The sequence below is a fragment of the Theropithecus gelada genome, chromosome 6 (genome assembly GCF_003255815.1).
Source record: "Theropithecus gelada isolate Dixy chromosome 6, Tgel_1.0, whole genome shotgun sequence".
Classification (NCBI taxonomy): domain Eukaryota; kingdom Metazoa; phylum Chordata; class Mammalia; order Primates; family Cercopithecidae; genus Theropithecus; species Theropithecus gelada.
Window position 1 is genome coordinate 36,574,066 of NC_037673.1, and position 27,650 is coordinate 36,601,715.

At 34.4% G+C, this 27,650-nt stretch overlaps 1 protein-coding gene across 2 annotated transcripts in view; it reads left to right on the forward strand.

Moving 5' to 3' along the window:
- The window catches only part of NIPBL (NIPBL, cohesin loading factor), a 194,717-nt gene that overhangs the window by 83,250 nt on the left and 83,817 nt on the right, over window positions 1–27,650 (forward strand). For both annotated transcript variants that reach the window (XM_025387913.1, XM_025387914.1), the window contains 7 exons: window positions 656–821; window positions 3,831–3,958; window positions 7,163–7,262; window positions 7,796–7,947; window positions 16,815–16,975; window positions 18,195–18,291; window positions 22,085–22,711. In XM_025387913.1, coding sequence (XP_025243698.1) covers window positions 656–821; window positions 3,831–3,958; window positions 7,163–7,262; window positions 7,796–7,947; window positions 16,815–16,975; window positions 18,195–18,291; window positions 22,085–22,711 — 1,431 coding nt within the window. The remainder of the gene's footprint in view (window positions 1–655; window positions 822–3,830; window positions 3,959–7,162; window positions 7,263–7,795; window positions 7,948–16,814; window positions 16,976–18,194; window positions 18,292–22,084; window positions 22,712–27,650) is intronic.

Genomic DNA, 27,650 nt, shown 5'->3' on the forward strand with positions numbered 1-27,650 from the left:
CTTAACTTTTAGATAAATGAACAAATTTCTGTTAGATGAACAGAGATTAAACAGCTGAGTTTAAGCTACTATAAAACATTTATGTTCTTTTATTTGCTATTAGAGAATAAAGAGGAGATAATTATTTAGGAATTTGGAATTTAGAAGAATATTTTAATATTCTTACAGAATTCTATGCTATGAATGCTTTCTTGCTAAAGTGAAGTATTTATTTGTATATTCTTAAGCTTTTAAAAAATGTTACTTGTGTTTTATGAAGAGTCAGATACTGTTATTTGATTTATTTGTATGAGCGTACTAGTGATTCTGATAAATCTTATAAACAAGAACAAATGAAATTAATGAATTGCTACATTGGAAGTTAGTTTGTAACCATGCCCTTTTCGCTAGTCATTTGTTTAAGAAATGAAAAGCAAGGATGAATATAAGGGAGCTGAATTTTATTCCTAGAGACTAGTATAATCTATTATGGTCCAAGTGATGTTTTGGGAGTTTTGTAGGGTTGATTGAGGTGTGTTAGGAAGAGGAGGAATGCTTTTTAATAATTTGTCACATTGATATTTATAACTTACTTTTAATCCCAAAATACAGATAAACACTAAAGAGACTTCTTACAGTCACTCAATTTCTAATAATCTGATTTTATTCCAAATAGTCCTGAACCAGCTGCCTCTTCCATCTCCTTTACCTGCTACAACTACAAAGAGCCTTCTCTTTAATGCACGAATAGCAGAAGAGGTGAACTGCCTTTTGGCTTGTAGGGATGACAATTTGGTTTCACAGCTTGTCCATAGCCTCAACCAGGTATCAACAGATCACATGTAAGTATGATCAATTTTATATCTAATATAAGTAAAAAGTTTTGGCCTAAGAGAATGCATATTCCTGGTTTTATTTCAAAAATTTTTAGATGCATAGTTTATTTTTAAAATATATCAGTATCCAAGGGAGAATATAGTCTTATTGCGATAATAGATTAATGAGATTTGAATAGGCAGTTTTTAGATAACTCTGACCCATGTAGCTCTATGGATATTTTTTCAGCTCTTTTGAACTTATCTTGGGGGATCGATCATCTTTGCAGAGATCTGGTCATGAAACTATATCCCTGGCTGGGCGCGGTGGCTCACGCCTGTAATCCCAGCACTTTGGGAGGCCAAGGCAGGCAGATCACAAGGTCAGGAGAGCAACACCATCCTGGCTAACACAGTGAAACCCCGTCTCTACTAAAATACAAAAAAAAAATTAGCTGGGCGTGGTGACGGCCGTCTGTAGTCCCAGCTACTCAGGAGACTGAGGCAGGAGTATGGCGTGAACCAGAGAGGCGGAGCTTGCAGTGAGCCGAGATCGAGCCACTGCACTCTAACCTGAGCGAAAGAGCGAGACCCTGTCTCAAAAAAAAAAAAAGAAACTATATCCCTTTTTCCTGATATTGCTGGAGTAGTTAAAATTCACAGACTCTAATAGACTATGCTACTAGCTTTTTTTGGAGTAGGCTTACATGCTTTTCAGGAGAAGTATATAAGAATTCAAGGGCTAACTCCATGAAAGGCTGTTATAGAGTTTGGGACTAAGTTTTCCTAGAATTTACTCTACCATCTAATTATAGGTATGTATTTTCACACAGTAAACTTTTTAAAATAAAACTGATTTAAATTATATAGCATATTTACAATTTTTTGCACAGGTATACCTTTCAAAATTTATTTTTCGGCCAGGGGCGGTGGCTCACACTTGTAATCCCAGCACTTTGGGAGGCCCAGGCAGGCAGATCACAAGATCAAGAGATTGAGACCATCCTGGCCAACATGGTGAAACCCTGTCTCTACTAAATATACAAAAATTAGCTGGGCATGGTGGCGCATGCCTTAGTTCCAGCTACTCGGGAGGCTGAGGCAGGAGAATCACTTGAACCCGGGAGGCAGAGTGAGCCAAGATCACGCCACTGCACTGGGGAAAAAAAAAATATTTTTTTCACTGCAAAACCAAATCATATTTATAACAACAACACAAAAATGTGTAAAAAGTAAAATTTCTCATTCTTATCCCTTCATATCCCACCACACAATGTTACTCATGTAACCTCACATTCTTTTTTTTTTTTTTTTTTTTTTAATTTAAAGATTCATCATGTAGGGGAATGAGGATAAACACATTATAATGGACAGGTGTCTGCATTAGATGCAGTACATACTTTGGGGACATTTTTAAAGCTGATGACGCTAAGGTGAGATGCTTACTAAATGGATTTTCTAATAGAGAAGCTGAGAAATGATTGGTTAAAATCAGAAAGAAGTATACTACTACTAATATTTTGTCACTCCCAAAATTCAGCAATATTTAAATCACCTTTCTTTTTTTTTTTTTTTTTTTTTTTTGAGACAGAGTCTTGCTCTGTCTCCCAGGCTGGAGTGCAATGGTACGGTCTTGGCTCACTCAACCTCCACCTCCTGGGTTCACGCCATTCTCCTGCCTCAGCCTCCTGAGTAGCTGGGATTACAGGCCCCCGGCACCACGCTTGGCTAATTTTTGTATTTTAAGTAGAGACAGGTTTTCACCATTCTGGCCCGGCTGGTCTCAAATTCCTGACTTCAGGTGATCCACCCACTTCAGCCTCCCAAAGTGCTAGGATTACAGGCGTGAGCCACCACGCCCAGCCTCTAAATCACTTCTTATGCTTGTACATACTTATTCAGTAGTTTTCACCAAATATTTAAAGATGTAAAGGAAATAGCACACATAAAATAAGGACTTATTTTATGGAGAGCTCCCTTAAGATTGCCCTAGAAATGTAGTGAGTCTTATCATTGGACAACATCTTTATAGGTCTTCATGGTTAGATCCAATGAGTAGAACACTGACATGTATAATGTAAAATTAAAACACTGCCTATGCTTAGTTTTATCATCATCTCCATGGTTGTGAATTTAATTTGCTACTTGCATTAAAGTTTATTGAAAATTGCTGCTGTGAAGGTATTGAAATTTGCTGTTTGGTTTCTGCTTTCCCCCCACCATGACATTATTTGAGAAAACAATATAAGATGGAAAAATTACATAACCTCTGGCTCTTGTCTTAATCAGTGTGGCAACAATATCTTATTTGTAAGACATTCCCAGAAAGTCAGTCACTCATTTTCAGATGTAAGAAAATATATTCCAATAACAAATATCAACTTTTTGTATAACTATCACTTCTCTACCCTTCCATTATTTTGAGTAGTTTAGAATAGAATATATTTCTTTTCTATTCTAAAACTACTTGGAAATTAAACTCTTAGTTCAATAAAATAGTGTTTTGGGCTTTTTTCCCCGACTGTGTAAAGTAAAATGAAGAAAAAAGAGTGTCCTTAGAAGAATCCCTCTCTGTTATTTTTGATAATTATATTTCTCCCAGGGATAGCATATTTGAAAATTCATAACTGTTGGGCCAGTTGTGGTGTCTCATGCCTGTAATCCCAGCACTGTGGGAGACTGAGGTGGGCAGATCACCTGAGGTCAGGAGTTAAAGACCAGCCTGGCCAACATGGTGAAACCCCATCTCTACTAAAAATACAAAAATTAGTTGGGCGTGGTGGCAGGCACCTGTAATCCCAGCTACTCAGGAGGCTGAGGCAAGAGAATCACTTGAACCTGGGAGGTGGAGGTTGCAGTGAGCCGAGATTGCACCATTGCACTCCAGCCTGGGGGACAAGAGCAATACTTGGTCTCAAAAAAAAAAAGAGAAAATTCATATCGTTGGCCATACCAGTGTGATTTACTTTTATACGATAAGTCTTCTTAAGAATCAGTCACCGTTTTAATTTTTGATATTTATTTTCTCAATGCCAGAGAGTTGAAAGATAACCTTGGCAGTGATGACCCAGAAGGTGACATACCAGTCTTGTTGCAGGCCGTCCTGGCAAGGAGTCCTAATGTTTTCAGGGAGAAAAGCATGCAGAACAGATATGTACAAAGTGGTGAGTTTCTTAATAACTGAATTCCCATATCAGAACTTGTTTTATACATATTTAAATCCAGGTGTCTTCTTTAACAAGCTGGCCTATCAGGAATGCCATGTTTATGCCTTCAGTCAAGCCAAGAACAAGAAGGAAACTAAATTGATAAGATTCTTGTAGTTTAATATGTAACTAAATTCCTTGAGAATTAGACAAAGCTTTAAGTGTATTTTGTTACATATTTTGGAATATATCAGTTTACTCAGCTTAAAAATTTTTTTTTGTTTTGGAAAATCAGAATTAATTTGAAATAAGTCTTTCATTAATCAAATATTTGCAAAGCTTTTGAACATGTACATTGTAGCAGGTATATAGAGTTTTAATACTGATTGTGATTCTGTATTCATGGTTTTCTAGTAATTGATTTAATACTCCTGTTGCCTTAGCAACAGAAAAATTGGTTAAGTATTTTTAAAGAAAAATTGATTCATAGTATTATAAAATAATAAAAATATTACATCCAACACAGATATAATTTTTATGTAGTCACGGAGTACCTTTGGGTTAAGAGCATTGTTCTGTTCAAGTTTACCGAATTTGACAAGCCCAAGTGCCTGTTTGGCTCTCAAGATTAAAATAGTCAGGGAGGGAATAGCTTAGACAACTTCAGAAAGTTCAACTTTGTTAATTAAATAACTGTATTTGCTGGGCATAGTGACTCACACCTGTAATCCCAGCACCTTGGGAAGCTGAGGCAGGTGGATTGCCTCAGGCCAGGAGTTCAAGACCAGCCTGTCTCTACAAAAAAATACAACAATTAGCTAGCTGTTATGACGTGCACCTGTAGTCCCAGCTACTTGGGAGGCTGAAGTGGGAGGATCACTTGAACTCAGGAGGTCAAGGCTGCAGTGAGCTGAGATTGCACCACTGCACTCCAGCCTGAGCAACAGAGCAAGATCCTGTCTTCAAAAAAAAGAAAAAAAGAAAATAATTTTGCCAAATTCATTCTGGTTTACTTTGTTGGCAGCACTTCCATGATGCTTCCTATTCCATTTCCTTTAAATAACGTTACTTTGCTGATTCTGTGTATTTGTGTTGTTTGAATGGTATTTTGAAAGCAATTGCATAGTTACTGTCGATTCCTCAAAATGCATAATGGGGATGCTTCTGACTGACTTGCCTTTTAGCAAGTTGAAGGTAGGTATGCAGGACAGTGCTCTGTCTTCACCAGAACTAATAAGTTAGATTGCAGTAGTAGGAGACAGATATAAATAATGGAGGAAGCTAGAGTTATGAATACTTTCTGGAAAAATGTTGGAATTGAAAGAAATTATGGAAAGAGTTGATTGGAAGAAAGACTAATAGAGTGGGAGTATTAGTTACATGAGAATGTGAGTAAATCTAGTATTGGATAAATGAATCTAAGGTTACTAATAGTACATTTTTGCAGCTTACATTTTTGAGTATTTGGGTAGTAAATCACTCTAATAAAAACTTTTAGAGTATTCACCTCTCAGTCACATATTTTGTGTTTTATACTACATACACTTGTTTTTTAGTCCAAAACATTGATTTCTATATACCCTACATTGTAAAAGCATAAACTAGCATTTAAAATTAATCGATTAGTTGCATGGTTTTTTTTTTTTATTAAAGCATTTTCCTGGTGATATATGGCTTTGAAATTTTAAAAGCTGGCTGGGCGTGGTGGCTCACGCCTGTAATCCCGGCACTTGGGAGGCCAAGGTAGGAGGATTGCTTGAGCCCAGGAGTTCGAGACCAACCTGGGCAACACAGAGAGATCCTGTGTCATTAAAAAATAAAAAATAAAAATAAAATAGAAATTTAAAAAGTTGATTTGGGGGTTGGTAAGTTTAAATATGAGTCATGCATGTGGAGAAAATTTAATAAAATGCAAATCACTTTAATCATAGTTCTTTGGAACTTACAGCTAATTGAAAAGGACTGTAAGAATTTCATTTATCCCTTTTATTTAGAAAGCCATTGCTTTCAAACTAGTAATTCCAGTTTGTCCCAGTGATGACTGTTAATTCAGGGGGGAAAAGCTTTTTAACTCCTGTCTCATTGAGTATTCATCTCCCTCCAAAAGAAAAAGAAAAAAAACCTCCAGCAACAATAATTATAGTAATTAAGCTATTAAGCTATGGAGCAAAACAATTTTGTGCTGAGTTTGAGTTGGAAAAGAAAAGTCAGAAGTTGAAATTTAGACTACATACTTAAGAAAACACCCTTCAATGGTAGACTGAGAGGTGATTTTGAAACCTAATTTCTTTCAGCTACAATCCCTTTTATAGTACTCTTAGCAAATGAACTTCTGTATGAATATTTCTAGTGAAAGGCACTTTTTGTAACAACAGCAGGAAATGAAATTTGGAAATATAATTTGATGTTTGCAGCTCCCAAAAGAGAGTTCGGCTATAGAAATCATAAGAAAATTCAGGGTGTTATTTATAGATTTTTATCTGATTCTGAAATATCTAAATAAGTGAATTTTTCTATGTCTCCTGTATAATGAAATGCTATTTGCATAATATTTGAGAAATAATGTCTGGCTTGAAAATAAATGTAAGAACCAGAACGCTGTTCTCAAGTTTTTATTTTTTAATCAAATATTCTGTTAATCCCTACTATGTGACAAAGAGTTATTGTGAAAGAAGGAATAGGTACATTCTGTTTTGCTTCAAAAGACATTCAGATGGAAATTGCAGGAATTCAAACTTTTGACCCATAAATAAAGTACTTTTCAAAACCTATGTCTGAACCATAATACAAATAGCTTTGTGAAATTAAGTTCCCAAGCATGAAAGGTGTATATGATAAAATATTCATGTAATAAAAACTACTCTGAGTCCTGTTGTAGAAGGAAGTGTATTGTGTTAGGTGCGAGGTTAGATAAGACAACTTTTAAAAAAATCTTTTGAATTCTAAGACTAAATAATAGAATATTGAGTAAGCAAGTGAAATTTTTAAAAATATTATAATCTCTGTTTCTAGTCCTGAATTAGTTTTATGGAAAATGGTGCTGTAATAAAATTGTTCTTGAAATTTACAGTTTTACAGTGTCTATATTTTGCTCTTTGAAATGAAAACATTGATCAAAAAAAATCTCTGGCATGTTTGTGAAAGAATAACTGATTTCAGTTATTTAAAGGACACTTTACTGCTAGAAGAAAATAACATTCTATATTTTTGTGTTTTGCATAGGAATGATGATGTCTCAGTATAAACTTTCTCAGAATTCCATGCACAGTAGTCCTGCATCTTCCAATTATCAACAAACCACTATCTCACATAGCCCCTCCAGGTAATATGTGTATATATCATTTATTAAATGTCTTCTGTGGTGAATATGCTGGTGAATATATGGTTCATACATTTAGGTAATGGTGGATTATTTAGAGTTTAAACAGTTGAAATACTTAAATAGTAATTCACTTGTGCATTTGCCTTAAAATGTTGTATATGGAAATAGTCTAATATGCTAATTGAAGTAGCTACCATCTTAGTAATGTAATTTCATACAGACAAAAGAATGTTAAAATAACTAATGTGTTTGAGGTAAGATTTAGGGAACATGGCTTTAAGTACCTTAAACAGATTGGTACTTTTATATAAGTAAACAAATTACCTGCTTTTAAAAACTTTTTTATTATAACTCTTTGATTATGAATTGCGAACAATTTTTGTATATTATTTGACTATTTTGCAAGATTCTTCTATTTGCATAGATTGTACATATATAAACTAGAGTTCAGAGGACTTTGTGACAGTCAAATTTCAAGGAATAGCATGTTTATTTTATTTCCTTATATTTTTTATTTGGATTTTGGGTTTTAGCCGGTTTGTGCCACCACAGACAAGCTCTGGGAACAGATTTATGCCACAGCAAAATAGCCCAGTGCCTAGTCCATACGCCCCACAAAGCCCTGCAGGATACATGCCATATTCCCATCCTTCAAGTTACACAACACATCCACAGATGCAGCAAGGTAAGAAAATTGTTAACTTTACTGGGAATGTCCAAGTGCTTTAATTCCAAGCAAATTTGTTTTTCAAAATATAATTATTAAACACAAACTAAAATACTATACTGTATACTTATTTGTCAGTGAACCTTTTTAAAGATATGGTTTAAATCATTAAAACATGTTACACTTACCATTTGAAAATTTGTCATTTTAGGAGGTGAAAGGAGCAGTGTCATTTTGGCTTTTTGGATTCAGTTATTGTATAACTAAGTATATTTAGGTATGAAATTAAGAAGAATTGCGTTTTTTAAAATTGCTCCTTCTTCTTACATTAGCACTAAGCCAAGGGACAATTACATTTTAATTGGTAAAGTAGATACAGTCAGCCTTTCACATACATGGGTTCTGCATCATGGATTCAACCAAATGCTGAGTGAAAATATTTGGAAAAAAAAAATTGAGTCTGTACGGAACATGTACAGGCATGTTTTCTTGTCGTTATTACATAAACAATACAGTATACCAACTGTTTACATAGCACTTACATTGTAGAGGCATTGTAAGTAATCTAGAGATGATTTAAAGTACTATATAGTGCATAGGGCTATATGCAGGTATTGTGCATTTTATATGAGGGACTTTTGAGCATTTGCAGATTTTGGTATTCACAGAAGATACTGGAACCAATCCCTCATGGATACTGAGGGATGACTACTATGAAAAACTTACTATACTGTAAAAATTTACTGTAGCACAGTAGAGGAAAATTAATCTTAGATGCAAAAATTTGAGATTAAATTACCAATTCTCACTTGATTATTAGTTCTTAATGTTATAACGTTAATATTATGATGTCTTTTTAAGGTTATATTGCCTTGAGATATATTTCATGGTTATTAAATAATTGATTTATTATTAGTATAAATTTATATGTTTTAAAGAAATTTTTTAAAGCAGAAAAGTGCAAAGGATAATACAAAACATCTTTATTTTTGTCCTCCTTAATTAACAGCAAATTTTAAAAATTTGCATTCAGTCACTAATTTCTACATGTGTGTTCTTGTTTATTATGCATGAAGTTGAAACTTTATTCATTAATAAACTTATTAATTTATAAACTTTTAACTTTGTCATCCATCAAAACAGCTAACTCTGGTTTCCCAAAACCAGATAATGAAATATTAGGTTGAGCTTTTTTTACGCACGAACTCAAGGAGAAACTGGGAAGCAAATTTGACACATTTGAAATAGACACAACCAGGTGCGGTGGTACTCGCCTGTAATCCCAGCACTGTAGGAGGCTGGGGCAGAAGAATCAATTGAGCCCAGGAGCTCAAGACCAGCCTGGGCAACACAGTGGAACCCTGTCTCTACAAAAAAAAAAAAAAAATTAACCAGGCATGGTGGCAGTTACTTGTAGTCCCAGCTACTCAGGAGGCTGGGGTAAGAGGATTGCTTGAACCCAGAAGGTCAAGGCTACAGTGAGCCATGATCACACCATTGCAGTCCAGCCTGGGTGACAAATTGAGGTCTGTCTCGAAAAGAAATAGACACTTAGAAAATTACTGAATTGAGTGTGAGTGCCATACATACATATCTATGTGTATATGTAGATGCTTAATATTTGTAATATACTGGTATACTCTGGTACACAAAAATCTGAGGGACATTTTACATGTAACTAATTAGAGGAAAAATGTCAGAAGAGCACATCTGTTTCTTGTGTAAATGTCCATATACACATGAATGTGCATAAAAAAGAATGTAAATTTTAACTCTAAGAAATGTGTTGTTTTTTAACAAAATCAACTTAGCTATTTAATATAGTTTGAGGACCTATTCAGTATTGTGTCATTTCTTAGAAACGCTCAGATAAAGAAATAAAAACCTTAGTCGGGGATTAGCCTCACCCAGATATTGAAGTTATTCTAAATAAAAAAATTTAGTCAGTACTACCCAAAACAGTTTGCATATTCAGTGTAATCCCTATCAAAATACCAATGACATTCTTCACATAAATAGAAAAAATTTACATGGAACCAAAAAAGACCCCAAATTGCCAAAGCAATCCTGAGGAAAAAGAACAAAGTCACTACCTGACTTAAAAATACATTACAAAGTAACCAAATACATTATAGTAACCAAATCGGCTTGTTGCTAGCATAAAAACACAGACCAATCCCAGAGAGAATACAGATATTTACAGACAACTTACTTTTGACAAAGGCACCAAGAACATAAAAGGAGGAAAGGACAGTCTCTTCGATAAATAATGCTGTGAAAAATAAACTCAAAATGGATTAAATACTTAAATCTGAGACATGAAACTATGAAACTACTAGAAGAAAACATTGAAGAAACACTCCAGGATGTTGGTCTGTGCAAAATACTTTTTGTTTAAGATTTCAAAGCACAGGCAACCAAAGGAAGAAATAGACAAATGGGATTACATCAAGCTAAAAAGCTTCTGTACAGCAAAAGAAACAACGAAGTGAAGAGACAGCCCACAGAATGGGAGAAAATATTTGCAAACTGTTTGACAAGTGATTAATAACTAGAATATCAATAATATATAAGGACCTCATTACCAAAACAATAATAACAAAAACAAATTAAAAGATAGCCAAAAGGTGTGAGTAAACATTCTCAAATGAAGACATACAAATGGCCAGCAGATACAGCAAAAAATGCCGAACATCACTCATCATCAGAGAAATACAAATAAAAAGCACAGTGAGATATTATCTTGCCTTAATTAAAATGGCCTTTTTCAAAAATATAGGTAATAGTGAATACTGGTGAAGATGTGGAGAAAAGGGAAGCCTCATATCCTGTTGGTGGGAATGTAAATTAGTACAGCCTTTGGAACACTGTATGGCAGTTTCTCAAAATACTAAAAACAGAGCTACTGTATGATCCAGCAATTCCATTAGTAGGTATATATCCAAAAGAAGGGGAATCAGTATACTGAAGGGATGCAAGCCCATGTTTATTGCAGTACTATTCACAAAATAGCCAAAATATGGAATCAAACAAGTGTCCATCAGTGGATGAATAAATAAAGAAAAGGTATATGTATACACAATGGAATATTAGCCATAAAAAAAGAGTAAAGTCCTGTCATTTTGAGCAACATAGAGGGAACTGGAGGTCATTATGTTAAGTGAAATAAGCAAAGCACAGACAAATATTATATGTTCTCACTCATATGTGACAATTAAAGTGGATCTTAAGAAGATAGAGAATAGATTGGAAGTTACCAGAGGCTGGGAAGGGTAGAGGAGGGAGGCGATGAAGAGAGCTTGATTAATGGAGACAAATATACTGTTTGATAGGAGAAATAACATTTAGTGTTGGATGGCTCAGTAGGGTGACTAGTTGACAGCAATCTATATTTCAAAATAGCTGGAAGAAGATAATTTGAATGTTTTTCCCATACAGAAAAGACAAATATTTAAGGTGGTGGGTATCTCAATTACACTGATGCAGTCTTTACAAATTATATCAATGTATTTAATTACCACGTGTATCCCAGAAATCTATGCCTCTATTATCTGTCAATAATAAAACATAATTTTCTTTGAAAAGGAAAAAAATTAGTCTGGCAGGGAACAAGTGGATAGGTCAGTAGGACAGAGAGAATGCAGAAATAGGACAATTTAGACTATTGAGAAAGGTTGCATTTTTTTTTCAACTTTATATTACAAAAATTTAACTGCAGAAAGTTCTAAGATTAGCACAATGAACCCCTTCACCAACAGGTATCCTGCCACTTTGTCCTTAAGTATATCTGCTAAGAAGGATATGCTCCTATATAAAAACCAAAGGTAATAATTGTAAAAAACTTAAGGTCAGTTCTGTGGTATCATCTAATATCCAGAATATATTTGACTTTTACCAATCCACTTGTCCTAAATATGACTTTAATATCTTTTCAAAGCATGTTCAAATCTAGCTTTTCACACATTGCATTTGATTTTTGCATCTCTTATGGAGGCTCTTTTAATCTAAAGCAGTCTGATACCTTTTTCCCCCCATGCCACTAATTTTTGGTTTTTGAAGAGTTTGGCCACTTTCGTTGTAGAATATTTCATATTCTAAACTCCACTCTTTTCTGCTGGTGTTGTTTAATTTGTTTTCTGTATTTCCTATCAAGTAGAAGTTAGCTTTAAGGTTTTACTAGTTTCCAGTTACACATTTTTGGCAAGAGTACTTGATAAGCAATGTTGTGCACTTTACATTGTATCTTATCATTATCATAAAATGGTCTCAGTATATCAGTGGTGTTTAGGTGGTGAACCTCTCTTTATTGTAAAAGTACATATTTTTCCCTTTGCAATTCATAAATAATCTGTGGGATGATACTTTTATATCCGGTAAATATGCAATTTCCCATTAATCTTTTACTTAAAGGGTGTAACATTCAGTGAATCTCATTTTATCGGTTTTTACACAGTCATTGGAAAAATGATGTTTAAAAATTACATCATTCTAAAGATTACATTTTAAAATCAGCATATAAGAATGGATTGTTTAATAAATGATGTTGGTGATTGTCCAGGTATTTTGCAATTTCAGCTGGATTCCTGGATCACCGAAAGCAAAAGTGTTCTAGATTAATAAGCTGTTTATATTTTTTAAGTCATAAAATTATAAGAAAAACATTTGGGCAAAGTTTTGGTATTCTAAGAGTTGAGAAGGCGTTATTTCTAAGCAGACCGAAAACCTGGATTCTAGAAATGAAAAAAAAAAAAAAGATTAATTATAAATTTGTGTATAAGAGAACATAAATATATAAATTACATAAATATAAAACAAATATGGGGAAATATGCATTTATTGTAAACACAAAGTATTGATTTTTTTTATATACTGAAATCTCATACAGATCTGTAAGAAGACAGAAACGAAAGAAGTAAACAGGCAATTTACTGGAAATGAATAGCCAAGTCGATACAGAAAGATTTAATAAATATATGAAATTGTGATCACCTTAGCTCATAAAGGGATGCATTCAAAATTAAGATGAAATAAAATTTAATATCAAATTGATAAACATTTCAGTCTTCGTAGTGATATAAATTGGTGCAACTTTTTTAGAGAACCATTTGTTTGACAATATCTATCATATAATTTAAAATTCATATACCTCACTCCGTAGTCCAAAATCTACCTCCCTTAAAAGAAAGGGAAAGAGGCCCGGCGCGGTGGCTCAAGCCTGTAATCCCAGCACTTTGGGAGGCCGAGACGGGCGGATCACGAGGTCAGGAGATCGAGACAATCCTGGCTAACAGGGTGAAACCCCGTCTCTACTAAAAATACAAGAAAATTAGCCGGGCGAGGTGGTGGGCGCCTGTAGTCCCAGCTACTCGGGAGGCTGAGGCAGGAGAATGGCGTGAACCTGGGGCAGGGCGGAGCTTGCAGTGAGCTGAGATCGCGCCACTGCACTCCAGCCTGGGGCACAGAGCAAGACTCCATCTCAAAAAAAAAAAAAAAAAAAGAAAGGGAAAGAGATAAAAACATACTCAGACTGTTTTAACAAGTTCTATCAAACATCGAATGACGAGATATTCTAATCTTAATCCATTCCAGAAAAAAGAAAAACAGCAACACTTTCTCAACTCTTTTTATAAAGTTAAATTACAATCTGGATACCAAAACCAGGTGAAGTGAGGGGAGTATGAGAAAGCAAAATTATAAATCAGTCATCATACGTGAACATTCATGTCCTGTTCCTGAATTGAAATAAAATGTTTCTAATTTTTTCTACCACTAGGTAAGATTAAATCAATCTCTTTTTTTTTTTCCATACAGATGGGGTCTTGCTGTATTGCACAGGCTAGACTCAAACTCCTGGGCTTAAGTGATCCTTAAGCCTTAAGGTGAAACAACATTTTTAAACAAATATTAAGAAACCAGGCCAGGCATGGTTGCTTACTCCTGTAATCCTAGCACTTTCGGAGGCCAGAACGGGCAGGTTGCTTGCAGCTGAGGACCAGCCTGAGCAACATGGTGAAACTCCCATCTCTCTCTACAGAAAATTAGCCAGGCATGGTGGTGTGTGCCTGTAGTCCCGGCTACTTGGAGGCTGAGGTGGGAGGATGGCTTGAGCCTGGGAGGCAGAGGTTGCAGCGAGCTGAGATCACGCCACTGCGCTCTAGCCTGAGCAACAGAGTGAGACACTGTCTCAAAAAATAAAATAAAATAAAATAAAATAAGCAGTGTTATCAACCAATGTGACAAAATTGGATATATATATGAATTGGTTAGTAGAAGACAGTATAATTCAGATTATCGGGCTGGGGTCGTGTGGGCCTTTTAATAGGTCTCAAAAGAGCATTCAGAAAGATTCAATTTCCATACATGTCATTTAAAACTTTTCACTGAATAAGAATACATTAAGCACTTTGGGAGGCCGAGACTGGTGGATCACGATTTCAGCAGATCGAGACCTGGCTAACATGGTGAAACCCTGTGTCTACTAAAAATACAAAAAAAATTAGCCAGGCATAGTGGCGGGCGCCTGTAGTCCCAGCTACTTGGGAGGCTGAGGCAGGAGAATGGCGTGAACCTGGGAGGCGGAGCTTGCAGTGAGCTGAGATCGCCCACTGCACTCCAGCCTGGGCAACCGAGCGAGACTCCGTCTCGAAAAAAAAAAAAAAAATACATTAAGCTGAGTGTGACGGTATACACCTGTAGTCCCAGCTACTCAAGTGGCCGAGGCAGGGGGATCACTTAAGCCCGGGAGTTTGAGTCTAACCTGTGCTATACAGCAAGACCCCATCTGTATGGGGGGGGAAAAAAAAGAGAAGAGATTGATTTAATCTTACCTAGTGGTAGAAAAAAATTAGAAACATTTTGTTTCAATTCAGGAACAGGACATGAATACCTATAATCACATTTATTTAGTGGGTGTCCCAGCCAATACAGGAAGAAAAGAAGCGTTAAAACTATGTATAATTATTAGTAAGGAAGAAAAAGGTGTCATTTTCAGGTGATATAATTGTCTTCATAGAAAATCTGAGATAAGCTGCAGACAAGATACTAGAATTAATAAAAGCATTCCACTTAGTTACTGGATACAACATCATTATAATGAAATTAATTGCATTTTTGTGTACCAGAAATAAGCAGGTATAATTATAATCTTTTTTGATATCATTAACAATTTAAAGGAACACCACAAGATACCTAGGATAAATTTAATGAAAGATTTAAAAGACTTTTGTGGAGCAAATTACAAAACTTGAAAGAGATAGAAGAAAACTTAAGAAAATGAAGAGTTGTGCCATCTTCATGGATAGGAAGACTCAGTAGGGTAAAGATTATTATACCCATATCTGTAAATTCAGTATAACACTGATAAAAAATCTCAAGAAAGGTTTTTGTGAAATTCAACCTGCTTCTAAAAATTCATATAGTAGAAGTTCAAGAATAGACAAAATAATAAGGAATGAAGTGTAGCAGCTCAGTCTAACAGCAGTCAAGATTTGTGCAGGCATGGAAAAATAACACATAGTGAAGTGGAACATGATGAAGAGCTTAGGAACATACCCATGGACAAATGGAAACTTGGTCCCTATCACATCGTATCTTAATAGGGGAAAGAATGATTTCTTTAATTAATGGTGCAGAGACAGCTAGTTATTCATGTGGAAACAAGTAACGTTGGATCCCTGTCTCACACTTAAAAATGAGTTTTACATGGGTTAAATACCTAACTGAAAAACCAAAACTGTAAGGCTTTTAGAAGATACAAGTGACTATTAGAAATGTTTCCTACCCTTAGAATGATGAAAATTATTGGCAAGGATATACAACAATGGGAACTCTCATATGCTACCAATGAATACAAATGGTCATAAGTAATCTGTTATTTGGTAAGGTTTAAAAATATGCATACCCAGCAATTTCACTCCTAGGTATTAGCACCCAGAGCTCTTACACATTTATAAAAAGAGTCCTCATGTACAAGAACATACATTGCAGCATTGTTTATGGCAGCAAGCATTTTAAGCAATTTGAACATCCACGTAAGAAAGAACAAATAAATAGTGTACATCGTACAGCAGAGTGCTGTATGAAATGAGTACTGTACAAAAGAAATGAATTTAGGCCAGGCACAGTGGCTCACATCTGCGTGTAATCCCAGTGCTTTGGGAGGATAAGGCAGAAGGATCATTTGAAGCCAGGAGTTTAAGACCAGCCTGGGCAACATGGCAAGACCCTATCTCTACCAAAAAAAAGAAAAAGCCAGGTGTGGTGGCAGATTTCTGTAGTCCTAGCTACTCAGAAGGCTAAGGCAAGAGGATCACTGGAACCCAGGAGTTTGAGCTTACAGTGAGCTATGATCATGCCAGTGAACTCCAGCCTGGGCAACAGAGGTGTCTAAAATAAATAAAAGAATTTAAAACTGTATATATAAAAAATATATATAATATATAATCTCAACATAATATTAAATGGAAAAACAAGTTATATAAGGATAGATACATATATCACCTATATAAAATTATAATGTAAAAACACAATGAATTACTTAGGAATATATTCATGCATAGCAAAGGCATAAAGATAACACATAGGCAGAATAAACCCAAGTCAAAATAGTGGTTACCTCTAAGGAGTAAAAGGAAAGAAACAGAGGAGAGAAATAACAGATAAATGGAGATCTTCAACTATATTTGTAATGTTTTAGTTCTTTTCAAAAACAGATCGGAATCTGGCAGAGTGTTAAGATTTGATCAAACTAAGTAGTCAGTACATGAGTATCTGTTATATTATTCTCTGTAATTTCTATATGCTTAAAATATTTGTGAATAATTACTATTCTCCAAGAATGTTAAGAATTTTTTAATAAACCTTTTTTTTATTCTTATTAATTTCAGCGTCGGTATCAAGTCCCATTGTTGCAGGTGGTTTGAGAAACATACATGATAATAAAGTTTCTGGTCCGTTGTCTGGCAATTCAGCTAATCATCATGCTGATAATCCTAGACATGGTTCAAGTGAGGACTACCTACACATGGTGCACAGGCTAAGTAGTGACGTATGTAATATATTATCATTAAGGTGATAAAATAGTTCTAATATTTGTCATATAACCTATTATTTCCATTTCAAAATTTGAATGATACCTACCGTATATCATTATACTAGCCTACTGAGTACAACATGGCTCCTGCACATACAGAGCTTAGTCTAGAGTAGGATTGGTCAAGTGTGACCAGTAGCCTGAACCACAAAGTGAGAATGGTTTTTACGTTTATAAAGAGTTATTTAAAAAAACAAAAACAAAAACAAAAAGCAGTATGTGACAGAGACTGTGTGTGGCCCACAGAGTCTGAAATATTTATTCTGTTCCTTTATGTAAAAAAGTTGGCTGGCTGGGCACAGTGGCTCACGCCTGTAATCCCAGCACTTTGGGAGGCCGAGGCAGGTGGATCACAAGGTCAGGAGATGGAGACCATTCTGGCTAACACAGTGAAGCTCCGTCTCTACTAAAAACAGAAAAAAATTAGCTGCGCGTGGGGCAGGCACCTGTAGTCCCAGCTACTCGGGAGGCTGAGGCAGGAAAATGGCGTGAACCCGGGAGGCGGAGCTTTTAGTGAGTGGAGATCAGGCCACTGCACTCCAGCCTGGGCGACAGAGACTCCCTGGGAAAAAAAAAAAAAAAAGTTGGCTGACCCCTGGCCTCGAGGTTTAGGTTCTTAATGAAATACTTCAGTTTTAGGTTAATACTGCTCACACTAAATTTTTTTTTAAGATAATGAGCCTTTATTTATTAGTACTTGTCTCCTTTTCCCTCTAATACTTGTACAGAGTTTTGTGTCTGAAATTTAATGTTGTCTTGATGTTATTAAAATATTCCATATTCTGGAAATTTGCCTTGTTATTGATTTGTTGTATTTTATGTAAGCTGCATGTGTCTAAGGATAATACAGATGACAATAAACTCTGCCCTCAAGACATTTACCAGCTGGTAGAGTACTCATAGCTCCTTTGGTAGAAAAAAGCAAACAAAAATGGAGCATACTAGTAATACAAATTTTCTTATTCATTGCCATGCTTAGGCTGTTGATTCTTTTGGATACAGTTTCAATTCTTCTAAGATATACCAAGAAGAAAACAGGAAAGTGCAGAAGAATTATGCTTTTGAATTCCAACACTTTACCTGTCAGTAATTTATGTCTCTTATTGGTTCTCTTTAAGATTTCTATAAAGCCTCTCCTGTCATTCAAAAGATAAATTGTGTACTCTATTTTTAGGATGGAGATTCTTCAACAATGAGGAATGCTGCATCTTTTCCCTTGAGATCTCCACAGCCAGTATGCTCCCCTGCTGGAAGTGAAGGAACTCCTAAAGGTACTACTGTAACTAAAATTTCCTTCTGTATATTTTATATTTCAAGTTGAATAAAGAACTCAAACTTCCTAAAGCAGATATTAAAAAGTTACTCTGTATTTTTTTTTCATTGTAGGAAAAAAATAAACCTGTACAAGCAGGTCTAGATCATGGGATTTAAATCTGTCCCTATTCATTGATTCATTCATCTTCCACTTACCCAGTAATCTATTGATAGTATTCTCAGATATATCCAGTATCCATTCTCTCTGATAAATCCAGTGGTCTTTTCAAACCACAACCTTCTTCTCTTTAACATTTGAAATTTTTGATCAGCCCTCCTCTTTCCTCCAAAAGGACTTACTTCATATGAGCCCATCTGTTTTTCTCCTACTTCTTTCATTGATACTTTTTTTCTTCATTAGCTCTTCTCCTTATTCTCGAGATTTCTATTATTAGACCTTCTATCACCCATTATACTTTTTTCCCCAGCCATTTTATTAAGTTTCATTAACATCATTGATTACTTTTATGCATAAAACTCCTAAATCAATCTTTGGCTCCAGTCTTGTCTCCCAAGTTGTAATTCTTCATTGCCAGACAAAACTTCCTTCATACCTAGCGGATATTTCAAATTCATGTTTGAAATGCTTTTCACTGTTCTTTCTGTCATCCCATCTCTCTTAATGCTGTTCCAATCCTGAATCATTGTACCTTAAAAATTTTAAGTTTTATCACAACGTCTCTTCTCAACTATTTAGTCATTTATCAAATCTAACCTGTTCTATGTTACATTCTTAAATCTCTCACGTCTACTTTTATCTCTGCCTTTTAAAATTCTGTTATTCCAGGTCTAAGTTAAATGGGTGATCTTCCATGGGCCCTCCCCTAATCTCCTCAAGCTATTAGTTTATATTTTTTCTAAGAACTTATACTACTTTATGTACCTGAATTTTAGTTTATCTTTGAATTCTCAAAGAACTTTGCATGGTCTTCTATCTGTAACAGATTCACAAAATTGTGAATTTAAGTCCAGGTTTGAGCCAGTTTTTAAAATACTTAAAATTGTAGTCAAATAGTTTTAATTATCAGTTTGTTGGAAGAGAATACTGTATTCTACTTTTTAAAATTAGCTTATAATTAATTTTAACATAGCTGGTAATATATTCTCTCAAGTCATGGGAATTTCTAATTATAGCCATCTAAAGCATAAAGATATTTTACCTCGTATCTGCCTGATGTGGTAAAGATCTTTTTTTCACTGATTGCATTCCTACTGTTTATTAAGGACATTTTTCTTTCTTTTTTTTTTTTTTTCAAAAATTTTTTTAAATTTTATTTTACTTTAAGTTCTGGGATATATGTGCAGAACGTGCAGGTTTGCTGCATAGGTATACATGTGCCGTGGTGATTTGCTGCACCTGTCAACCCGTCATCTAGGTTTTTTTTCTTTCTTTCTCTTGAGACAGAGTCTCGCTCTGTCACCCAGGCTGGGGTGCAGTGGCATGATCTCAGCTCACTGCAACCTCCGCCTCCTGGGTTCAAGCGATTCTCCTGCCTCAGCCTCCTGAGTAGCTGGGATTACAGGCGCATGCCAACATGCCCGGGTAATTTTTTTTGTATTTTTAGTAGAGATGGGGTTTCACCATGTTGGTCAGGCTGGTCTTGAACTCCTGACCTCGTGATGCACCTGCCTTGGCCTCCCAAAGTGCTGGGATTACAGGCGTGAGCCACCACACCAGGCTTGTCATCTAGGTTTTAAGCCTCACCTGCGTTAGGTATTTGTCCTAATGCTCTCCCTCTTCTTTCCCCCTTCCCCCCAACAGGCCCTGGTGTGTGATGTTCCCCTCCCTGGGTCCATGTGTTTTCATTGTTCAACTCCCACTTATGAGTGAGAACATGTGGTGTTTGGTTTTCTGTCAAGGACATTTTTCATAGGGTAAAAGTTGAGCTGTTATGAGCCATTTAAATTCTGTAAATTGTATGAATTTTCGGGGATAAAAACCCAGCTTCTGAAAGGGAGAAAAACTTCCAGAGTAACTATTTGTAGGTTAGATACATATCCCACAAATGTTGTCAAGGTGAGAAGTTATTTAGATTGCCAAGGAAAGAGAACAGGGAGATAGGTGATTGATCTAGATAACTAGCTTTTTTTCTTCTGACTCTTGAGATTAGATAGATAAATAGTAGATAAACTTTAGATAGAAATGGAAAACTTTAAAGCAAATAACCTCACTAATATATTATTCATCAAAAGCTTGAACTTCTGTCATGAAGTTGTTTTCCAACTAGTTTTGAAGGGTAAGTCAGTCTATCTTGATTTTTAGATTAATTGTTAGAATTTGAAGTTTGTTCTAAAATGTATTTAATTTGCCACATAGAATTTAAATACAAAGACATAATGGCATATTACAATTCAGACTTAAGACAAATCTTGTTTTAAATCTTCAAGTTTGTTAACAACATAACCTTGGGCAAATTTGTTAACCTCTGTAGGCTTCATGTTCCATTTCTGAAAAATTTTAATGATAATACTCAAGAATGTTGTAAAAATCAAATGAACTGATATGTAAAGCACCTTTTACAACACAAAATGTTAGGTTCATTTCTTTTTAATGTCTAATATAAGCTGAGTCTAAAGGGAAAAACGAATGATTGATACGACTTTAGACTAACATTTATAGTTAATTGCTCCCATATCATCTTTATCACACTTGATTCAATAAAGTTGTATGTTTATATATAACATTTAAAATACATTAACCTTGCTAATTGAAAGTCCAGATTTATGTATCATGGAAAAAGTATAAAAGCGGTGAAAGCTTAATTTAAGGCAATTCTTGCTTTAAGTTCTGTCTGTAAAAAAAAAAACTTTTATCTTGACCAATTTTTACAATTTCCTACAAGTTTTTAAATATTTTATAGTTTAATGATAAGAAATGTATACATTATTAAGATGCAGTTATACTATTATCTCTGAAGCATATCAGTGCACTTTTTCCTTCATGTCTGAAGGAGAATTTTTGTCTGAAGGCTTATTAACTAGGATAATTTTTCCATCTGATTATTTTTAACACTTTCCTGTTTCATATAACATTGGTTGATTTAATGGACTCTGGGCTCAGTATATTTTATTGGGCCTTGAAATTTACTGAACTTATTTATTTTTCTAATAAAAAGAGGATTAGCAAGCTGAAGCAAGTATGTGAATGATGTTAAGGGAGAAAGAGAAGACCGCATAAAAGTGTAAATCAATACTTTACCACCAGTTTTTGAAGTAAGTAAAGGCTTTAGTAATTGTAAATTGACCACTTGCTTTTTGTTATCATCCCAGTAGTATTCATGTGAGATGATTTCTAGGATTAAATTGTTATTTTTGTGTAATTTAACAAAAGCATACTTATTCTTTCTTTAATCAGGATATATCCGTTTTCCTAGATAGTCCATGAAAGAACAGAGATGGTCATGCCCAAAATATTTGTGTTGTATCATCTTTAGAAGCAATGAACTTTTTACCCTTATAAAGCTAAATATTTATACATTATAGGCACAAAAATCAGAAATAATACTGGTCTGAAAAATTGAATACTCATACTTAGATTCAAACCTAGGTTTTAGATTATCTACTAGCAAGCTAAACAACTGTGTGGGACAAGTCTTTAAGCTTTCTTTTCATCTTTTGTGAATAAGTAGCTTGAATCATATAATTTCTTATTTTTTCTAGCATTACCATGTTGTCACTTAATATTTCTATCACATTGTAAGAAAATGTGAAACCCGCACAACTATTATTTCTATCGAATTATTTTTCTAGGCTCAAGACCGCCTTTAATCCTACAATCTCAGTCTCTACCTTGTTCATCACCTCGAGATGTTCCACCAGATATCTTGCTAGATTCTCCAGAAAGAAAACAAAAGAAGCAAAAGAAAATGAAGTTAGGCAAGGATGAAAAAGAGCAGAGTGAGAAAGCGGCAATGTATGATATAATTAGTTCTCCATCCAAGGACTCTACTAAACTTACATTAAGACTTTCTCGTGTAAGGTCTTCAGACATGGACCAGCAAGAGGATATGATTTCTGGTGTGGAAAATAGCAATGTTTCAGAAAATGATATTCCTTTTAATGTGCAGTACCCGGGACAGACTTCAAAAACACCCATTACTCCACAGGATGTAAACCGCCCACTAAATGCTGCTCAATGTTTGTCGCAGCAAGAACAAACAGCATTCCTTCCAGCAAATCAAGTGCCTGTTTTACAACAGAACACTTCAGTTGCTACAAAACAACCCCAGACTTCTGTGGTACAGAATCAGCAACAGGTATCACAACAGGGACCTATATATGATGAAGTGGAATTGGATGCATTGGCTGAAATTGAGCGAATAGAGAGAGAATCAGCTATTGAAAGGGAGCGCTTCTCAAAAGAAGTTCAAGATAAAGGTAAAATAATTCATTATTGCCACTTCATCATCTGGGCAAATATGTAATTATAGTGTCAAAAATTCTTTTCATATTACTTTTTTTCTCATATTTTGTATAATTTATGTCTACTCAAGTATATATTTTTATTCCTAATACTCATAACACAGAAGTTAAATTTGTAACAATTTCATTTATTGTCTGAAACAACTATATGAGATTTGGTAATTCTCTAACGGCAGGTCTGTTGCTCATTGTATACTATATGATTTTACTTATTTGTGCTTTTCTGCTAAAATGAACATTAGCATTTCTATATGACATGTATACTTCACAAGTTATGTTAATATTGTTGTGCACCTTCAAATTTTTTTCTGCTGAAACAAGGTTAAGTACTATAGAATTATTTTGAACAGGTATATTTAAGAAAAGCTTATGTGTATGCTTATTAGGCAGTTAGATACTTCACTTGGTTTATGATCCTACTGGCTTAATAATGTCAATTTTTTTAGTAAACAAATCATGGAAAGTTAATATTAAATAGCAAACCTTAGAAATTAAGGGTCTTTTGGTGGTAATTACAGTGAAGTGTTCCCTTTTATCTGACTAGTATGTTAGGATGGAGTTTCAAGATATACCTGGTCTATGAATTTATGAGCTTTCCTTGTGCTTCATAATCAAATAAAAATAAATCCCTAGTAAGTTCTTAGTAATTTGGTATACACTGTGTACAAAATTTCTTTCATGTTTTAAGAGACTGATGAATCAGTGGTTGAAATTAGCAATATAATTGATGAATTTGATTGCTATATAAATGCATATACACATTTGATCAGACCAAAAGCATGCTTTATGATTTAATTTTATGATTAAAATATTCTAGGTTGATTTTCAGTTCTTATATTTTATTTCTTGGTAATGATAAAACTTCTTGATATTGGGTAGAGCTGATTTTTATATATGATGTGTTCAGTGTTTGACAGGATCATGACTAGATAATTGTGTTTCTATGCTAAGAAACACGCTGAAGATTAATATTATATCTCCTGCCTGTCATGATGGCTCATTTTAATGTTATTGAAAAAAATGGACTGTATTTAGTAATTGTTATACTACAATGTTTGCAACCTATGTAAATCAGAAATAGATGCAAATAAAGAGATTGCTAGAAGTCTTCATTTTACTGGCTAGGGAGCTGGGATTTTTTTCTTCGTCTTTTTTTTTAAAAAAAAATATAGATTCAGGGGATACATGTACAGGTTTGTTACATGGGTATATTGTGTGATGGTGGGGTTTGGGCTTCTAATGAACCCATCACCCAAATAGTGATCATAGTACCCATTAGATAGTTTTTCAACCTTGGCTCCCTCCCTCTTTCCTCCATTTTTGAGTCCCCTGTATCTGTTGTTTCCAACTTTATGTCCGTGTGTACCCATTGTTGAATTCCCACTTATTAGTGAGAACCTGTAGTGTTTCATTTTCTGTCTGCATTATTTCACTTAGGGTAGCTAATGGCCTCAAACTGCATCCGTGTTGCTGCAGAGGACATGATTTCACTCTTGTTTATGATTGTGTACCGTGGTATATATATACCACATTTTATCCAGTCCACTCCTGATGGACGCTTAGGTTGATTCTGTAACTTTGCTATTGTGAATAGTGCTGTGATAAACATATGAGTTCAGGTGTCTTTTTTATAAAATAGTTGGATAGAAACTATTATGGATAGAAACCCAGTAGTGGGATTACTAGGTCAGATGGTAGTTCTATTTTTAGTTCTTTGAGAAATCTCCATACTGTTTTTCATAAGGGTTAAACTAATTTACATTCCCACCAACAGTGTGTAAGTATTCCCTTTTCTCTGCAACCTCTGTTATTTTTTGACTTTTTAATAATAGCCATTCTGACTAGTCTAAGATTGCATCTCATTGTAGTTTAATTTGCATTTCTCTGATGATTAATGATGTTGAGCATTTTTTTTAAATATTTGGTGGCTGTGTGTACGTCTTCTTTTGAGAAGTGTCTGTTCATGTCTTTTGCCCACTTTTTAGTGGGTGGTTTTTTTCTTGTAGATTTGTTTGAGTTCCTTATAGATTCTCGGTATTAGACTGTTGTTGAGTGCATAGTTTGTAAATATTTTCTCTCATTCTCTAGGTTGCCTGTTTACTCTGTTATGGTTTCTTTTGCTGTACAGAAGCTCTTTAGTTTAATTAAGCCCCATTTGTCAATTTTTCTTTGTGTCGTATTTGCTTTTTAGGTCTTAGTCATAAATTCTTTAATTAGGACAATGTCCCAAAAGAGTTTTTTGCAGGTTTTCTTCTAGGATTTTTATCACTTAAGGTCTTAGAGTTACGTGTTTAATTCATCTTGAGTTAATTTTTGTATAGGTGAGAGGCAGGAGTCCCATTTCATTCTTCTGCATATGGCTAGCCAGTTTTCCCAGCACCATTTATTAAATAGAGTGTTCTTTTTCTGTTGTTTATTTTTGTCAACTTTCTTGGAGATCAGTTGTTTTTAGGTATGTGACTTTATTTCTGGGTTCTGTATTCTGTTCCATTGATCTGTATGCCTGTTTTTATACCAGTACCATGCTGTTTTGCTTACTGTAGTCTTGTAGTGTAGTTTGAAGTTTCCTAATATGATGCCACCAGCTTTGTTCTTTTTGCTTAGGATTGCTTTGGCTATTCAGGTTCTTTTTTGGTTTTATATAAATGTTAGGATAGTTTTTCTAATTCTTTGAAAAGTTACTTTGGTAGTTTGATAGGAATAGTGTTGAATCTGTAGATTACTTTGGGCAGTATAGTCATTTTTAATAATATTGATTCTTCCTATCCATGAACATAGAATGTTTTTTGATTTGTTTGTGTTGTCTATGATTTCTTTTATCAGTGTTTTGTAGTTGTCCTTGTAAAGCTCTTGCACCTCCTTGTTTAAATGTATTCCTAGGTATTTTATTTTGTGTGTATGGCTATTGTAAATGAGATTGAGTTTTTGATTTGGTTCTCAGCTTGAATGTTATTGGTGTATAGACATGCTACTGATTTTGGTACATTTATTTTGTATCCTAAAACTTCCCTGAAGTTATCAGGTCTGTGAGTCTTTTGGAGGAATTTTTTGGGTTTTCTAAGTATGAGATCATTTCATCAGTGAACAGAGATCATTTGACTTCCTCTTTTCCTATTTGGATGCCTAATATTCCTTTATCTTGCCTGATTGCTCTGGGTAGGACTTCTGGAATTTTTTTTTAAACTAGTAAAGTTTTGATACTAAGGATGAAATGTTGCTTGTACCTTTTCTCTTTAGTTTGCCGTGTGAGGTTCAGGAAATAAATACATAGGTTCCAAATTACATCTCTTCCTCTAACCTTTTATAAAAGTGTATGCATGTCAAATGAAAAAAGTAATATTACTCAGCTTTTCTTATTAACCTGTTCAAAATTCCTGAATCTTAGGATAGTCAGTTTTGCAAGAAACATACAATATTACAGTTCCCTGACCAAGAAATGTTAGTTGCCCTGATAACTGAATTTTTGCATGACCTTAAATCTTTATTATGGAAAAATGTGTTCTTGAAAAAGAATGTACTTTTTAAGTGAATTTTAATAGTTGTTGATAGTAACAAAAACAGAGGAGGAATGGTGACCTTTTTTTATGTATCATATTTGTTGAATCCAAAGTTTCTACTTATAAAAATGGAATTAAAATAAGGGTCATGTATAGTTCTAATTGTATATTAGCAAACTTCTTTTATACTACTAACTTTCCTTTGGAAAAAAAGAACAAAGTCAACAGATACAACATACTGTTCTTGTAGAAACTTGTATATTTTATTTTCAATTATTTAAATAGTTTTTTCTGTAATCTATGATGACATAGTTACAGATAACTGAAAAGTTGAATGAGCAGAGTTGACATTCAATTTTGGTGAAAATACAGGTATGTGGTGATATCCTGAGGATTAAAGTAGGTTTTGCTGATTTCATATTATTGTTGTCATTTCTAACTTGTTTTCTGAAAGCCACTTTCCTCTTATTTCGTGGATTTATAGTCATGTATCACATAATGATGTTTCATTTCACACTAGACTTTAAATACAGTGGTGGTCCCATAAGAATATAATATTGTATATTTACCTTTTCTACATTTAGATATGTTTTAGATACACAAATACTTACCATTGTGTTACAGTTGCCTACAGTATTCAATATAGTAACATGCTGTACAGGTTTATAGCCTGGTAGCAATAAACTATACCACATAGCCTAGGTCCATAGTAGGCTATATCATCTAGGTTTATGTGAATATACTATATGATACTCACATAACAGAGAAATCGCCTAACAATGCATTTCGCAGAATGTATCCTGTTGTTAAGCAATACATGACTGTATTTGAAAACTTTTGGAACTTAGATGCCACCTAACCCTTTTGATTTGAACTTGGCATATTGCATTCAGTTTCTGCATTGCGTGATGGGATAGTATTTGTGATATAAGAAGTTACCCTGAGATTTTGCGATGATTAAAGGTGTATATATTGATCCAAGGGTATAGGTGAGGTCATAAATAAAAGCAAAATTCTTCTGAAGTGGTGGTTTTAGAGTCCTTAAGAGATGAAATACTTCCTTGAAATTAATTTGTCCCTAGTTACCATTATTTTTACTTATTAAAGACTAAATGTTAAAATCAACATTTAATGTATTCAAACATTTGGCACTGAGGACTTTTTTACAACTGTTGTATTACTGGTGATACGGAACAGGCAGGACTATTTGGCCTACTAGTTTTACTTTAGGGTATAAGTTTGTTTGCCAATATATTCATTTACTGTGAGAGAAATATTCCACTCAATAACCAGGAATCAAAAACACTATACCTTATAAATAAGATTAGAAAATTCAACAAATGTAGAATATTTGTGGAATTCAAGTAAAGGGATAGAATAGTCTTAAGAAATGTTTT